This window comes from Tasmannia lanceolata, unplaced genomic scaffold, assembly GCF_043159265.1.
Source record: "Tasmannia lanceolata isolate RefF3 unplaced genomic scaffold, GAP_Taslan_0.1 ptg000035l, whole genome shotgun sequence".
NCBI classification, from domain to species: Eukaryota; Viridiplantae; Streptophyta; class Magnoliopsida; order Canellales; family Winteraceae; genus Tasmannia; species Tasmannia lanceolata.
In genome coordinates this window covers 547657-561892 of record NW_027518712.1, presented here as the reverse complement: position 1 = coordinate 561892, position 14236 = coordinate 547657, and the positions used below count along the sequence as shown (strand labels likewise).

The 14236-nt window shown below is 41.7% G+C and overlaps 2 protein-coding genes across 2 annotated transcripts; both read right to left on the bottom strand.

Annotated features, from left to right (window-relative positions):
* Positions 1-4996: 4996 nt before the first annotated feature.
* On the bottom strand, positions 4997-6153 carry LOC143859597 (uncharacterized). Its single transcript, XM_077370257.1, has 2 exons — positions 5756-6153; positions 4997-5675 (listed from the first exon to the last, which is right to left on the bottom strand). The coding sequence occupies exons 1-2, from the start codon at positions 6151-6153 to the stop codon at positions 4997-4999; spliced, it is 1077 nt and encodes a 358-aa protein (XP_077226372.1).
* Positions 6154-11561: 5408 nt separating this feature from the next.
* LOC143859596 (uncharacterized) lies at positions 11562-12136 on the bottom strand. Its single transcript, XM_077370256.1, has 2 exons — positions 11732-12136; positions 11562-11621 (listed from the first exon to the last, which is right to left on the bottom strand). The coding sequence occupies exons 1-2, from the start codon at positions 12134-12136 to the stop codon at positions 11562-11564; spliced, it is 465 nt and encodes a 154-aa protein (XP_077226371.1).
* Positions 12137-14236: the final 2100 nt, after the last annotated feature.

Below are 14236 nucleotides of genomic sequence, written 5' to 3'. Positions count from 1 at the left end.
TATTTTAAATGGCTCATTCAACTCTTTGTTAATGTGCGAACTATGTGACATGCATCCTATGATCTAATTTCATGATGGATCCTAAATGTGTATCTTGATTCCTTAATTTGTTTGAATTCAATCTAAGTGAAAGTTCTCCTAAAATTCTAATTTCAAGGAAATCCTACATATTTTAATTAAGAATTCATAATAAAATAAATATACAAAACCCCACATTTGTTGTGGATTCGACTCGCGGTTGGTAAGCCATCAGACATCCAAGCTGCCTACGTACCCAAGCCTCACTGGGATCAGAGTCGACGTAGTTCGGTACACCTAAGCTAAGCTACATATGCCTAACTCAACTAAGACACCGACCTAGACGGATTTGACTGTTTCAACAGTTTTAAGAGGAGTTATTTAATTCAAGTTGAGGATTTTATTATCCTAGGATTTCATCTAAGATTCTATATGATTCTTATCTAAATGCAAGTTGTTTCTTAGACTAATGCAGGTTAGCCTACATCCTAGTTTACTAGGCTTGTCCTAGGGAAAGATTGGGTGACTAGTGTAACTAGACCTATGGCACGGTTGCTATCCATAACAAGCATCCGTGATGAGGCTGGACTCCTAACTCTAGGACTCCCTAAAACCTAAGACTCCCTAAAACCTAGGACACGACCTGACACCAGTGTTCCTAAATTGGGCTCTAATGGTTCTTATATCGGAAACCATAATCCAATGATTCCGAAAGACTCGAGACAAATCGATTCAAGTTCTTAAAGTTAATGAATTTCAGATTTCAAGGACTTTCAGTTTCTGGACATTTAAGGATTACCAATGGCTCTAGGGTTCACCAATTTCGGCCTAGAATAACATCCAAGGAAGGGAATCGTGCGCTCTTTCCTTGTGCAATTTAATACTTAAGTTATAGCATCTTATTGCCTGGCATATCTCAGGATTTCCGTGGACAGTAACCTCAGAGCCAACAATATGCTATAGCTTAAATGTTCAAATTGTCAAAGATCGAGTGCAATAGGGATACGATTATGGATGCACTGGCCATTTTTCCAGGAAAATCTAAAGATCCTAAAATTTCTGTTTCAATGGATTTAGGAATTAATATGTGACAAAAATTCAAGGTTCTTTAGAAACTTTATGATGATTTTTAATTAATTTCGAATTTTCAATGGATTTTATCAATTTTAAACCATATGAGTGATTTTACAAGTGAAATTATTGCAAATGAATTCGAAATGAATTGAAACTTATACAGCAGCAAGACATGATGGGATGTAGCTTACTGGAAGATTTTTGCAGATTTTTACATTTAGCTCATATTTAATTTTGATTTAACAATAAAGAGACCAGATTGCAAAAATAACACAGAAACTACTAGAAATAGAAATCTAAATTTATTGAAATTTCTACATTAATAAGATATAAGTAAAAATAGCATGATGTGAGATTTCCATGAAATTTAGAAACTATTTACTATCAATTTTGGATTTTTCAATTTTCAGACCAGATTATGAATTAACACTACATCCCATTGGAAACAAGATCCAAATAAATTGAAAAGTTTACAGCAGCAAGACCTATAAAATATAAGACTACTGTAAAACTTTTGTGAATTTTAATGGTGATCTGATGTCAGTAAAAATTCTCACAAAATATGAATATTTTCAAAGAAAGCATTAAATAATATATCAAAAAGAATCCAAAAATTCTTAAAAATTCATGGTAGATTGTATCAGTACCATATTATTTTCCCACGAAATTTCATTAATTTTGGAATCCATTTAGTATATATTTTATTTTTCTTCGTCGAAAAGATATTTTTAAAGAGTTTTCCATTTTTAAAACACGATTTTCGAGAAAATTACGACTCCGGAAAACGTCCTTTAATCTTGTTCTGATATGATGAACACAAAAAAATTTTTAAATTCCAAAAAATAGATCATCCTGAGATGGCTATTTTTTCGAATTTTGTAATTTCTCAGCCATTATTTTAAATAAAATTCCACTCATCACTCAAATTTTCGAAATCCTTTGATTCAATGTCCGATCCAATCCGATGGTTATTTTAGTTTATTTAAATAGATCAGTGTATTAAATTTCGGGACGAATCGGAATTGAAACACTCATGTAGATCGTGATTTTGAGCACACACATATAATATTGAATTAAATTCAATTAAATGCTAAAAATCGTGCAAAAATACATTAAAAAATATGAAATAATCCTGAAAAAATCTGAGAATAGTGCACCTACCTGTGATGAAGATTTTGGGTATCCTTTGAATAGGACAAGATTTGAAGGCGGGGATATGGAGGATTTCTCTAGTAGTTTTCTTTGAGTCTTCTTCCTCTTTTTTTCTCTTTTTCTTTATTTTTTTCCTTTTATATTTCTTTTTTCTGTTGATGGGGAACGAGAGAGAGAGATGGGGAGACAGATAGGGAGAGAGAGTAGTAGAGTGATAGCGAGGGATGTAAGAAGAGAAACCAAGATTGAGAGATAGATAGAGAGAGAGAATAGTGAGAGAGCAAGATAGAGAGAGACACAGAGAGAGTAAAAATGAGAGTGAGATTTGAGAGATCGAGAGATGTAAAGGAGAGTGAGAGTTAGGGAGGTAGTGATAGGGAGAGTGAATGAGAGAGGGAGTGATAGGGAGATATAGAGAGAGTGAAACAGAGAGATGAAGAGAGAAAATCGCCTGGTCTCCTTTGCAAAAACACGATGCTCTGTTTTGTCTATATATATATATATATATATATATATATATTTTACAGAGCTCTCGTTTGGAGAGTGTAGAGGGGATGAGAAGTGATGAACAAGAAGCAGATAGCATGCGAGAGAGAGAGAGATACCGAGAGAGAGAAGAGACAGAAAAACCGTAAGAGGTGAGAGGATTCAAGAGATAACAGAGAGAGGCAGAAAGACAATGCTCTGTTTTCTTGTTGTTCTTGTTTTTTTTTTTTTTTTTTCTCTTTTTATACGACTAATCTCTTGCTTTTGGGGAGGAAATATAGGTTGGGCGATGGAGATATGAGAGAAGAGGGATGGAGAGAGAGGGAGACTGAACATGGAGAGGGATCGAGAGATAGGGAGAGATCATAGCCACAGACCAAGCTCTTTTTCCTTTTTCTTTCTTTTAACAGAGGGATAGAAGAGAGAGAGCTGGTTGTGTGCGGAGAATGGGATGAAACCGAGGGTTGTGGGGGAGAATCCGAGGCCGAGAGTCCTCAGAGGAGGAGATCCAAACCCAAGTTATCCCCGGGGAGAGGGAAAACCTCTTGTTCTTTTTTCTTGGCCACCGTCTTTTTTTCCTTTTTTCTTTTCTTTCTTTTCTAGTTGCTGTGTTTCCTCCCTTGTTTCTAAACATGGGCTGTCCCAAAAATCCTTCGAGAGATCCATCTTACCATTCTTAACGTTATTGCCATATGATAGGGGAGAAGAATTAAGAATTGATTTTCCAATACAAGAAGGCTGCCGAATATTGTTTCTAATATGGGCCAAGAATTTCCAAAATTAAATACATATGGAATAGAGAGTTAACAATCATGACTTATTAACAAAAATGGCTTTTTAAAAAAAAAAAAAAAATCTCTTACGTGAAGTACTTTCTAATATAGAGGGATGGACAAATGGAAATGTGGTCTACATTGTAAGTTGATCTCCACCATCCATTTAGCATGCCACGATGTAGATTAGTTGCGCTCTCAACTCATTGGTGTAAAATGATCTGGATCGTCCATTTAATAAGCCACATTGAATGAAACAATGAGAGGCCCCACTTAAATTTGGTCGAACATGTCTCTCTTCCAAAATTGCGATTTTAAACATTAGTGGGCCCACTTTTTCTCCCACGCACGCCCATTCCAGTTTACATACCCATTTCAGTTAGATGATCAAAACCGTTCATTTGATGGCCCCACAGAAATTGCATCCCAAAATATTTCCATTGGATGATCTCAGCCGTCCGATTTATGGGTCACGGCCCAAATAGATTGCACGCCCCAAATCACTTCCATAGAATGGTCTGAACTGTTCATTTGATGCAACATAATGTAGATTGGCTGCGCCCCTCTAAATCATTTCTGTAGGCTTACCCGAATAACTTAACTTGATGATCGTAACAACATTAGTTGTTAAAACAACGTCTCTGAGATCCTGACCGCTCCCTTGATGGACATCTTTATTCATTAGATCGAAGCAGGCTCAAAACTCATTTTTCATTAAAACCATATGCGGGCCTCCTGATTGATCCGAATTTAAACAAATGTTCAATGCAGGCCTACCGACGGGTCCAAGCTCTCTCTTGTTTGGGATTCTTCCGAACAACCCTTCTCAATCACTTAACGGGAACATGCAAAACACGACGAAAATGACCAAAATATTTAGAAATGTAAAAGACGGACGCGGAAAGGAAATACATTGGAAAACCGATAAGAAAAAACTAATTTCTTTATCGATTAAGGCAGAGCAAAATGGGGGTGTCTACAGAGGGGAGGAGTTGACAGCGAACAGGGGGCATTTGAATTGTGTAGCAAAGCATAGATTTCGGTGACCCGGTTCATCTGACAGATTGAGGAATAATACTCTGTTTCTAATGGTGCTAATGATCCATCGAAGAATGGTTTGTTTGTGAGTGCTAAGATTACCATGAATTCTGGTGTTTCGCTCAGCCCATATGAGATATATGGTAGTCCCGAAGGCAATGCGCATGGCAGTGGCACATTGACCACTACCTTTGAAATGATTTCTTATCCAGGCTTCTTCCTCAGATAGAGAATTCAGGGGTTTTCTTTTCTGATTGAAACGCCGGAGGATGGAGCTCCATATCCATGCAGAATAACCACATCGAAAGAAAATATGGTTGACAGATTCTATGTCCGAATTGCACAGGAGACATCTGGTTTCTCTTGAATTGCCCAAGAAAAGTAGCCTGTCACGAGTGAGCAAACGGTTTTGAACGGCCTGCCAAGCAGTGAAGCTATGCTTTGGCACATGGCCTTTAAACCATATGGAGGGGGCCCAGACTGCCTTGGGCCGCAGTATCCGGATGGAATTCTAGGCTGATTTCAGAGAGAACTTGCCACGGTTCAGGTTTCCAAACAGGGTATGGGTCATCTTCATTTGTAAGAGCAGAGTTGATAATTAGGTTTAATTCTCCACCCCCAGAATAGTCGAGGTATTCAGCCCATATTCCGTCCTCCATCAGCAAACTAATGGTAGTATTGAGAGGGATTGAGTTGATCTGAGGATCTTCGAAAGTTCGCTGAATCAGAGCCCCAGAAGGGTGCCAAGGTTGACGCCAAAAATCAATTCCAGCACCATTTCCAACCGAGTAGCAGACATACCTCATAGCAACAGCTCTGATTTGGAATATGTACCTAGCACCCCAGGATGGGTTGGATGGATTTTTCATTGTCCAGAAGTTCTTCCTTTTGACATATTTCCAATGGAACCAATCCGCCCAAGGGTTGCCCTTAGAATTCAAACATCTCCACAGGCATTTTAGTTGGAAAGCCTTGCTAACCTCATAAATACTCTGGATACCTAAGCCACCTTCATCCTTGGGGGAGCAGACATTATCCCAGCTGATGGGGTGATATGAGTTGGCCAGGGATGATTCTGCCCAGACAAATTTTCTCATAATTTTGTCAATTTCATTGAGGACTCCCATCGGAAGTCTGAAAGCAGAGGACCAGTAGACACTGAAAGATTCAGAACAGATTTTATAAGCTCCACCCTGCCAGCCCTAGATAGGAACCTGTTTGCCCAGGAGGCAATCCTCCCACGGATTTTAGATATGAGGGGGATACAGTCGCCACTGGTTAGTCTACCAGAAGTCAGGGGCAATCCCAGATACTTCATCGGAAGGGCTCCTTCATTCATCTGCAGCACCCCTCTAATAAGACCCTTGAGCCTATGATTACATCCAGCAAATATAATCTCTGATTTATTGAAGTTGGCCTCCAGCCCAGTGCAGTTTTTAAATTTGTCAAGACATTCTTTGATCTTTATAGTATTGGCAACAGAGGCATTCGCAAAGAGCATGACATCATCTGCATAAAACAAATGGGAAATGGGCAGATTTTCTGTAGAGAAAGGGGATGTGAGAACACCAGAACTGATAGCTTCAGTAAGGATACCCGATAAGATTTCCATAATGAAACAGAAGAGGGTGGGGGACAGGGGATCTCCTTGTCTGATCCCATTGGTGGCTTTGAAATAGCCCCGAGGGCACCCATTGAGAATGACAGGATATGATGGGCTGCAGATGCACTGTTTTACCCACGCACACCTGTGGACCCCGATCCGAGAGAGACGGGGGGACGTGCCCCCACACGAGTCTCGCGATCATCCACGTGAAGGAGAGCTCCACCAAGGAACTCTCGAAAGAGTGCCCCTCACAGCATGAGCGGCGATGTAAAGTGAGATACCTCTCGATTCAGGGACCAGCCCGGATTCGAGACGCACCTTAAACAAAGAAAGAGTCGCCATCCAAGGAAGTAGGCCCTGGATCCCATGCTGTGCTCTGTCGCAACAGATAACCAGAGATACAAAAGGTCCGTGCCTGATGACGAATGGGGAAGGGGTTAGGCGCCCCCAATTCGCCCAAGTGCAAGCACCTGTTTCTTATGCCATTTATTATTAACTTTGAAGAGTTTTGGACAAAAATCCTGTGAAATGGGAACAATCATCCCCGAGAAAACGTCTATCTAAGCATGCATGACCCGGGAATGGGCAAAGAAAATGAACATCCAAATCCTAACTCATCGCATCTAATCCTAACTCATCACATCTAAGAAAGCAATAAACAATCGCATGCATAGCTACAGCTAAGCAGATAATTATAGATATAATGAGATAAGAAAAGCAAATATCTAAGTTTAGACAGATAATCAAGCTAAGACGAATGAATAAACGCTATAGCTAAGCAATCAAAGCAGTAAAGTAAACACACTAGCATGCAAGCCTATGCAAGAGATAAGACTAAGAAAATGACAATCGATCGCACGCTAGAAGAACAAACAAACTAGAATGCATGAGAAATCTAAGATAAGCACACAGCAAGCTAAAAGGTGTAAGAAAAGAAAGAAATCGGAAAATCAACGGCATGTGAGAACCAAAAAAAAAATGCCAGGGGAAAGAAGATGGAACACATGATAGGCTCAGAGGGCGATTCAAAAGGAATCAAGCCCGGCGATCCTAATCTGCTGAAGATCAGAAAAGTTTCGCGATCGTCATGACCTATCGTTGGGCTCAGCGAGGGCAATCCCTGTAAAGGGGCCACGCTACGTCATCGCCCGTCCCAAAACCCGATAAAACGTCAGAAAACCGATGGAAACCGGAAAATCACGATGAAAACCGAAAATGGAATGAAAAGAGGGGCTCCGAGTGACCTGGCAATCACCATCCTTGCCCATTTTTGCTTTTGTTTTGAAATGTTTGAAAATATTTCTTAAAAAGGTTTGACTGAACTTGGGTGGACGAAAAGGTGAGAAATATTTGTAAAATGGCGATTTAAAAAAAATGGTGAAAGGGTGCAAAAATGGTGTAAAAAGATGGTGACTGAACTCAGGATGCCAGCTGCACGCCTGAGCTGCCTACGTACCCCTCAGCTAGGGATCAAGCCATCCGTAGTTCGGACCAGATTTTCCTAACTACACTCTAATGACTCGAGATTTTTGATTTTTCAGATGTTTTTTTTATGTTTTTGACACAAGAGGACAGAATCCTATCATCACAAGGGGGGACAGACTCCTGATATCCCGCAAAGGTTGGACAACATCCTATGCTTTGCGGGGGGGATGAACAGAATCACGACTCTGCAAGGGTTGGACAGCATCCTATACCTTGCAGGAACAGACAAAATCACATGACTTGATGAGGGGATGGACAGAATCCTAACCCCTATGATGATAGGATAAACTCCTGACAGACTGAAGGACTGACTCCTATGCTGAAAACTGACTCCGAAAGATGGAAGGACAGAATCCTAAACTCTACAAGGGTAGGACAGACTACCAAACCCTAGGATGGTAGGACAGACTCCTAAACTCTCTATGACTGACTCTAAAGAGGAAGAAATCCCTTAACCTACGAAAACTCTAAGGCAGGAAGGGAAGGGGGTGGCTCAAGAAGCATTCCGTCATAGCCTGGATCTATGAAAAGATTTTTTTAACGCCGACCATAATGCCAAACACCAATGGCTATCTGGGATTCCAACCAAGATGTCGACAGCAAGAGAAGCTCTAATAGTATTCAGGCACTTAGGATATAGCGTGGCCCAATCTTTTGTGCTCCAAGTAGCCAGATCATGCAATTGGGTGCTCTTGCTTATGTTCTGCCGAGTAGGCTCTTTTTGGTATGTAATTGGAGAACAGAACAACAGTTAATAACATGAAAAAAATGGAGGAGGCTTTGAGATGCGAATCTCATCAAAGTATAAAAGAATTTCAAATACAGGAACCTTTCACCAGTAGTGTATCCAAATCTTGGCCAACACAATGGAGTTATTTAGGAAACTAAGAAAAGGTCATGGAGGCAATTCAATATTTTGACAAATTGATGGTGGGCCTCAACTAAAAGCAAATTCTCAGAATTAGTTGACCTTTCACTTGACAAAAGATTATACCTCCTCGGTATATGCTTTCCACCAAACATGAAGCAATAGGGACCCCAATACTTATGGAGATATCCTACAGCCAACACTGATTTTCCAGATAATGTCACGGACAGGGATTCAATTTGTACTAGTTTCAATTGCAAGAAAAAGGACTTGTGTAAAACATGAATGGAGGTCCAACAATTGGTTTCCAGCACTAACAAGAACTGACCCAAATAACCATGAATTGCACAAGTGAAAATCTCTACCACAACACATATTAGCCATAACCATTACAATTAACTAGAATAGAACATGGCTGTTGATATCAGTCCCCTAAAGAAATAGAGAAGGATTTATATGCTAATCATAAATTGAAGGATGGGAAAGAAAGATTACCTGGACTTTGAAGCAAGGAGATGCAAGATTCCCCTAGTGTTGACCTTCAACAGAATTGCGATGGGTGATAGCAGATCGGCGGCCGAAATTGACGGGGGATGATTACGAATTGAAATATCTATCTCTCCTTCCCTCTATCTCTGCAAGTCTCACCTCTCCCTCCTCTTTTTCTCTTACAAAAACAGGGACCCTCTGCCTTTTTTTCTTTTTCTAGAATGAGATGGGATGGGAAGAAGAAGAAGTTGGAGGAGGAAGAAATAAAAAATAAAAAAGGGTTCAACAAAGATGGGGACTCGGTGGAGGAGATAGGGAAAGTGGCTGAGAAGGGGGTTTGATGTGGAGGAGGAGAATGGAGGTGCGACCGGAGTTGGGGTCGATCGGGGCTCCGGTGGGCGAAAATGGTGGCTCGCCGGATTTACAGAGGTGGAGGTAGGTGGGATAGGCTTGCCAGAGAGGGAAGTAGGTTCGGTGGATATGGGTTCGAGCTAATGGGGTTTTGAGGGGAAACGGCAGAGATGGTGATGGATTTTTGGTTTTTTTCGAAGAGGGGTTTGGAGGTGAAAATAGGGGGGATAGAATGGGGGAGGTGGCGGCTCGGATTCCGGTGGGTTGCTGGCCGGAGATGGGGTCGGAGGTGTAGTTGCAGAGGATGGGTTTTGAAGAAAAGGGTGGTGGCTAGTGGAGGTGGTCGAATCTGGATGGGTTTTGGTGAAGGGTTCGAAGTGGGTTTGGGTTAGAGGTGAAGGTGGCTAGCAATGGTGGTGTGGGTGGCTGCAATGGTGGAGAAAATGGCCGGTGATGATGGGTGAAAGAGAGGCTTGCCGACGGCGAGGGAGGTGGTTTGGCCGGAGAAAATGGTGGAATGGAGGCGGATTTTCGAAGTGGGTTTTGGGGGAAAATGGTAGAGGGTGGTTGGTGGCGGTGGAGAGTGGCTGTGGAGGAGGAGGTGGAGAAGATGATGGAAGATAGAGAAAAGGGTGGATGCGTGGCCGGCTTTGAGGGCGGCTGAAGTGGTGTTGCCGGATTCTGGCAAAATCCGCCGGAGAAGATGATGCCTTGGCCGGGAAATGGAGGAAAATGATGGTAGTGAAGGTGGAGATATGGGCGGATGAAAATGAGGAGGGTTCGGGCAGAGATGATGGAGGTATGGATGGGGAGATGGGTTTGGTAGGTGGTGGCTGCTCTTCTTCCCTTTGTTTTCCTCTTCTTCTTTTTTTCTCAAAAATCTCTCTCTCCCCCTCTTCCCGAAAACCCTAGCCGATCCTCTTATAAAAACAAAAAATGAAAATTTTTTCGCCCCCTTTTGTTTACTTGGACAGCCCTCCTACCTAGTGTATTGGACTACTCTCCTTACCCTATAGGGTGGTCCAAATAGAGAACAAGGTGAAAATTCCCTTCTCTATACTTGATCCTAATCTTCTGATTTGATCCAAGGGACATTATCATTTGGAGCTTAGGGGTACAAATAGAGGAGTGGTAATATCACAACTCACAGATATTTCCCAATTTTTGCAAACTTTAGGAACATGGGTACGAGGACCAGGGTCGGCGATTCCAAGGTACAAATGCGATCTTGGATTTTTCTGGGTTGTGAAAAATGTTCAATGGGCTAGGCAACAACAATATTTTTCAAAAATTTTGGGTTTATTGCTCACCTCGGGATTTTATTTGAATACGCGGGTTTAGGGTCCTGTCAAAATGGGGTGTCTACAACACCACTTCTCATTAAAACCCATTTTGCCATGTATACAAGAATGGCTTCATGAGACACCTTATCATAAGCTTTTCTGAGGTCAATTTTGATGCAGATTGCAGGTTTGGCATTTTTCCGATGGAAATTATGAATAACATCTTGCGTCAGTAAGATGTTATCATGAATCGATCGCCCTTTTATAAAAGCTGATTGGAGAGGACTAATGATATCATTCATAAAATGACGGATCCTATTGGCCATAATTTTAGTAATGATTTTGTATGAGAAATTGCAAAGGGCTATAGGGCGGAACAAATCAGGGGAAGCCGCATCACTACATTTAGGAATTAGAGTGATATTGGTAGAGTTTACCTCAGCCAGAAGGGTATCATTTTTGAAGAAGTGTTGAATGGCCTTCACAACGTCAGCACTAATAATGTACCAGAATTTCTGATAGAATTCGCCGTTGAAGCCATCCGGGCCAGGAGCTCGGTTTCCATCCATTCCGAAAACCGTAGCTTTGATTTCCTCCTCACGGACCGGGCTGGTTAACCAATCAGCTTCCTCCTGCAAAAGGATTTTGGAGGGAGTGGGCAGCAGAGACGTCTCACAAATTGTGCCAGAGTTGAGCAGGTTTTGAAAATAGGATATCATGATGTTTTCAATCTGGGAGTGATCAGTAGTCAGGTTACCATGAACATCGAGGAGACCCCCAATACTATTTTGATTTCTTCTCACATTCATAACAGAGTAAAAATAAGCAGAGTTTGAGTCACTCAGGTTTAACCATTGCACTCTCGCATTCTGCCTGCGCATGGAGTCTTCCATCCGAGAGACTTTGAAAAATCTCTCCTTGAGAGAGGATTCTCTGCTTCAAAGGTGTAAATCAGTTGGATTAGAAGCTAAGGCAATTTGAACATCTTCAAGGTCTTGCTTAACAGCAGGGGCAATCAGATTAACCCTCCCAAATTTTGTTTGATTTCAGATCTTGATAGCCTGTTTAGTATTTTTAAGTTTCTGAGAGAGACGGAACATGGGATTACCTTTAGAATGATACTCCAAGCTCTTTCAACACATTCAAAGATTGAGAGATCCATAAGCCACGCACTAAAGAACTTGAATGGCTTCTTGATCTCATTATGTCTCTCAACGAGATGAATAATTAGGGGGGCATGATCAGAAGTTCCAGGGTATCGATAGATAGTAAAGGAATCTGTAAGAGTATTTATCCATTCGTCATTCACCAAGGCTCGGTCCAACCTTCTCAGCTTAAGCTCGCTAGTTTTAGGGCTGTTACTCCAGGATAAAGTCTGACCCATACATTTGAGATCATGGAGGGAGCAGCAATCAATGCACTCATTGAAATCAGCCATCTCAATCCTGTTTGGTTCAGCTCCTCCCACACTTTCTTCAGCAAACTGAATTACATTGAAATCCCCCAACACCATCTAAGGAATTCTGATAGTAGGAGCTATAGAACCGAGAGAATCCCAAAGAAGTCTTCTTTCATTACCAGAGTTAGTCGCATAAACAAAAGTCAGAAGAATGGTAATATTGTAATGAATGAAAGTAACTTCTGTATGCACGTGCTGTTTAGATTCGTGAAGAACATTAACCTGGATCTGACTCCTATCCCAGACAATCCATATTCTGCCTTTAGTAGTGAAATTGTAGTTGGAGTGACAATCCCAATTACCATGAATGTCACTCACATAGGATGTAAGTTTGTCCATGTAAGCTTTCGTCTCGAGCAGCCCGAAAATGGGGGTTTTTTCCCGCACAATAAGATCATGAATTTCTTCCCAACGGGTCGACGTGCACAGCCCTCTAACATTCCAGATTCCCACTTTCATCATTTCCAGGAGTGATATAAGAAGCATACTGCTCGGACTCTATGGATCTTTCCGATCGATTTGTGGTAGACGATGAAATTCTCTCATGAGAAGCCTCCATATAATTTTCATCTAAATCTTCATGCTCTTCTAGGAGAGCATATGAATTAAAAAGGTTAATGCCTCCAGTTGATTTAGCAGCAATCACAGGTTTACTCTCCATGTTATCATCGGCATTAGTTTGGAGGGGATGGGATTGTTCATAGTCATCAGGGCTGATAGTGGGATCATATTCTTCTTCAGTTCCAGTTTTTTCAGCACGAGAATTACAAGAAGTGGGCTTGGAATTCTTGAGATTTGGGTCAGTTAGAGGCTGAAAATTGCCTTCCCCTCTTTTCTGATTGCTTCCTAGAGTAGATTCAGAATCCTTGCCTTGTTTTGATACAGGTCTCCATTGCATGATCGGTTTTCTTGGGGGGATTTGCTTTGTGCAGGTTGAGTCTGAGTGATTGACAGTGCAGCACTCTTTGCAAGAAGGAGGCCGCCATTCATATTCAACTCTTTGGTACGTAGTCCCCAAGGAGGTTATGATTTCAATTTGGCCAGGAAAGTCACTTCCAGCCTCTACTTCTATACAAATTCGAGCATAGCTGAGGCGAGTATTGCCGGTAGTTTGGGCGTCCATATACAATGGGCGTCCATATACAATGGGCGCCCAATTTTGCTTCCAAGTTTACTGAGACAATGTGCTGACCAGAAGTGAAGTTCAGCCCGGGGAGTTTTATCCATATAGGGACAGAGGACAAAGATAGTTTTTCAAGAGCCATATCCAGGAGTCCATCTTCTCAGAACAAGGGGGCGACCCCCAAAACTGAAATTTCCTCCTTCCAGGATTCTTTCACAGTCCTCAGAATTGTTAAATTGGAAGAGGAAAAACCCATTGTGAAGGTTGAACATTTGAAACTCTCCTTTCAACGTCCATATCTTTCCAAGATGATTCCTTAAAGCCACATAATAAGGTCTTCGTCCCAGCAGGTATCCTACCAATGAATTTTGCCATTTATGATCATTCTCTTCCAGTTCATCATCTTCAAAATCAAAACCAGATTGGGTTACTACTTCAGTTTTGGAAAAAAATTTGAGCTTTGAGGTAGAGTGAATGTCTTTCCTCTCAAAGAGAGAGCTCCAAGCATCAAGCTTTCTTGGGGGAGAAGATTGTGGGACAGGGCAGCTGTTCTGACCAGGGTAGGTGAGGACAGAACATTGGGGGTTTCAAGACTGCAAGGTGGTTGGGGTCTAGGGATCTCTGCTCTGACGAAGGTAGCTGGAGCAGAGGGGAGAAAGCACTGCAGGTGGGTACTGTGAGGGGGTAGGTTCTTTGATGGGGACGTTTCTGAAGACAAAGCTGGGAATGCAGTGTCTTTGTTAAGGGCCTGAAGGTCAAAGACACAGCTCTGTTTGGTAACCAGGGCGTCAGATGCATGGGGAGGAGAGTTCAAAGAAAGGGCAGGAGTTTTTTGGGTTAGATTTCCTCTTACAGACATTAACTCAACCCTACCTGCATTAACCAATCTTGGGTTAAGAGGAGGGGACTGGTTACCTCTTGCTGAGTGCACTGGGCTTGACTCAGGGTTAATTCGTCCTGACTCACTGGGTGAGTCACCTTCTCCTTTGAGTCCACAGAATGGCTGTTTTTCAGATAGCATTGTTCTTCTC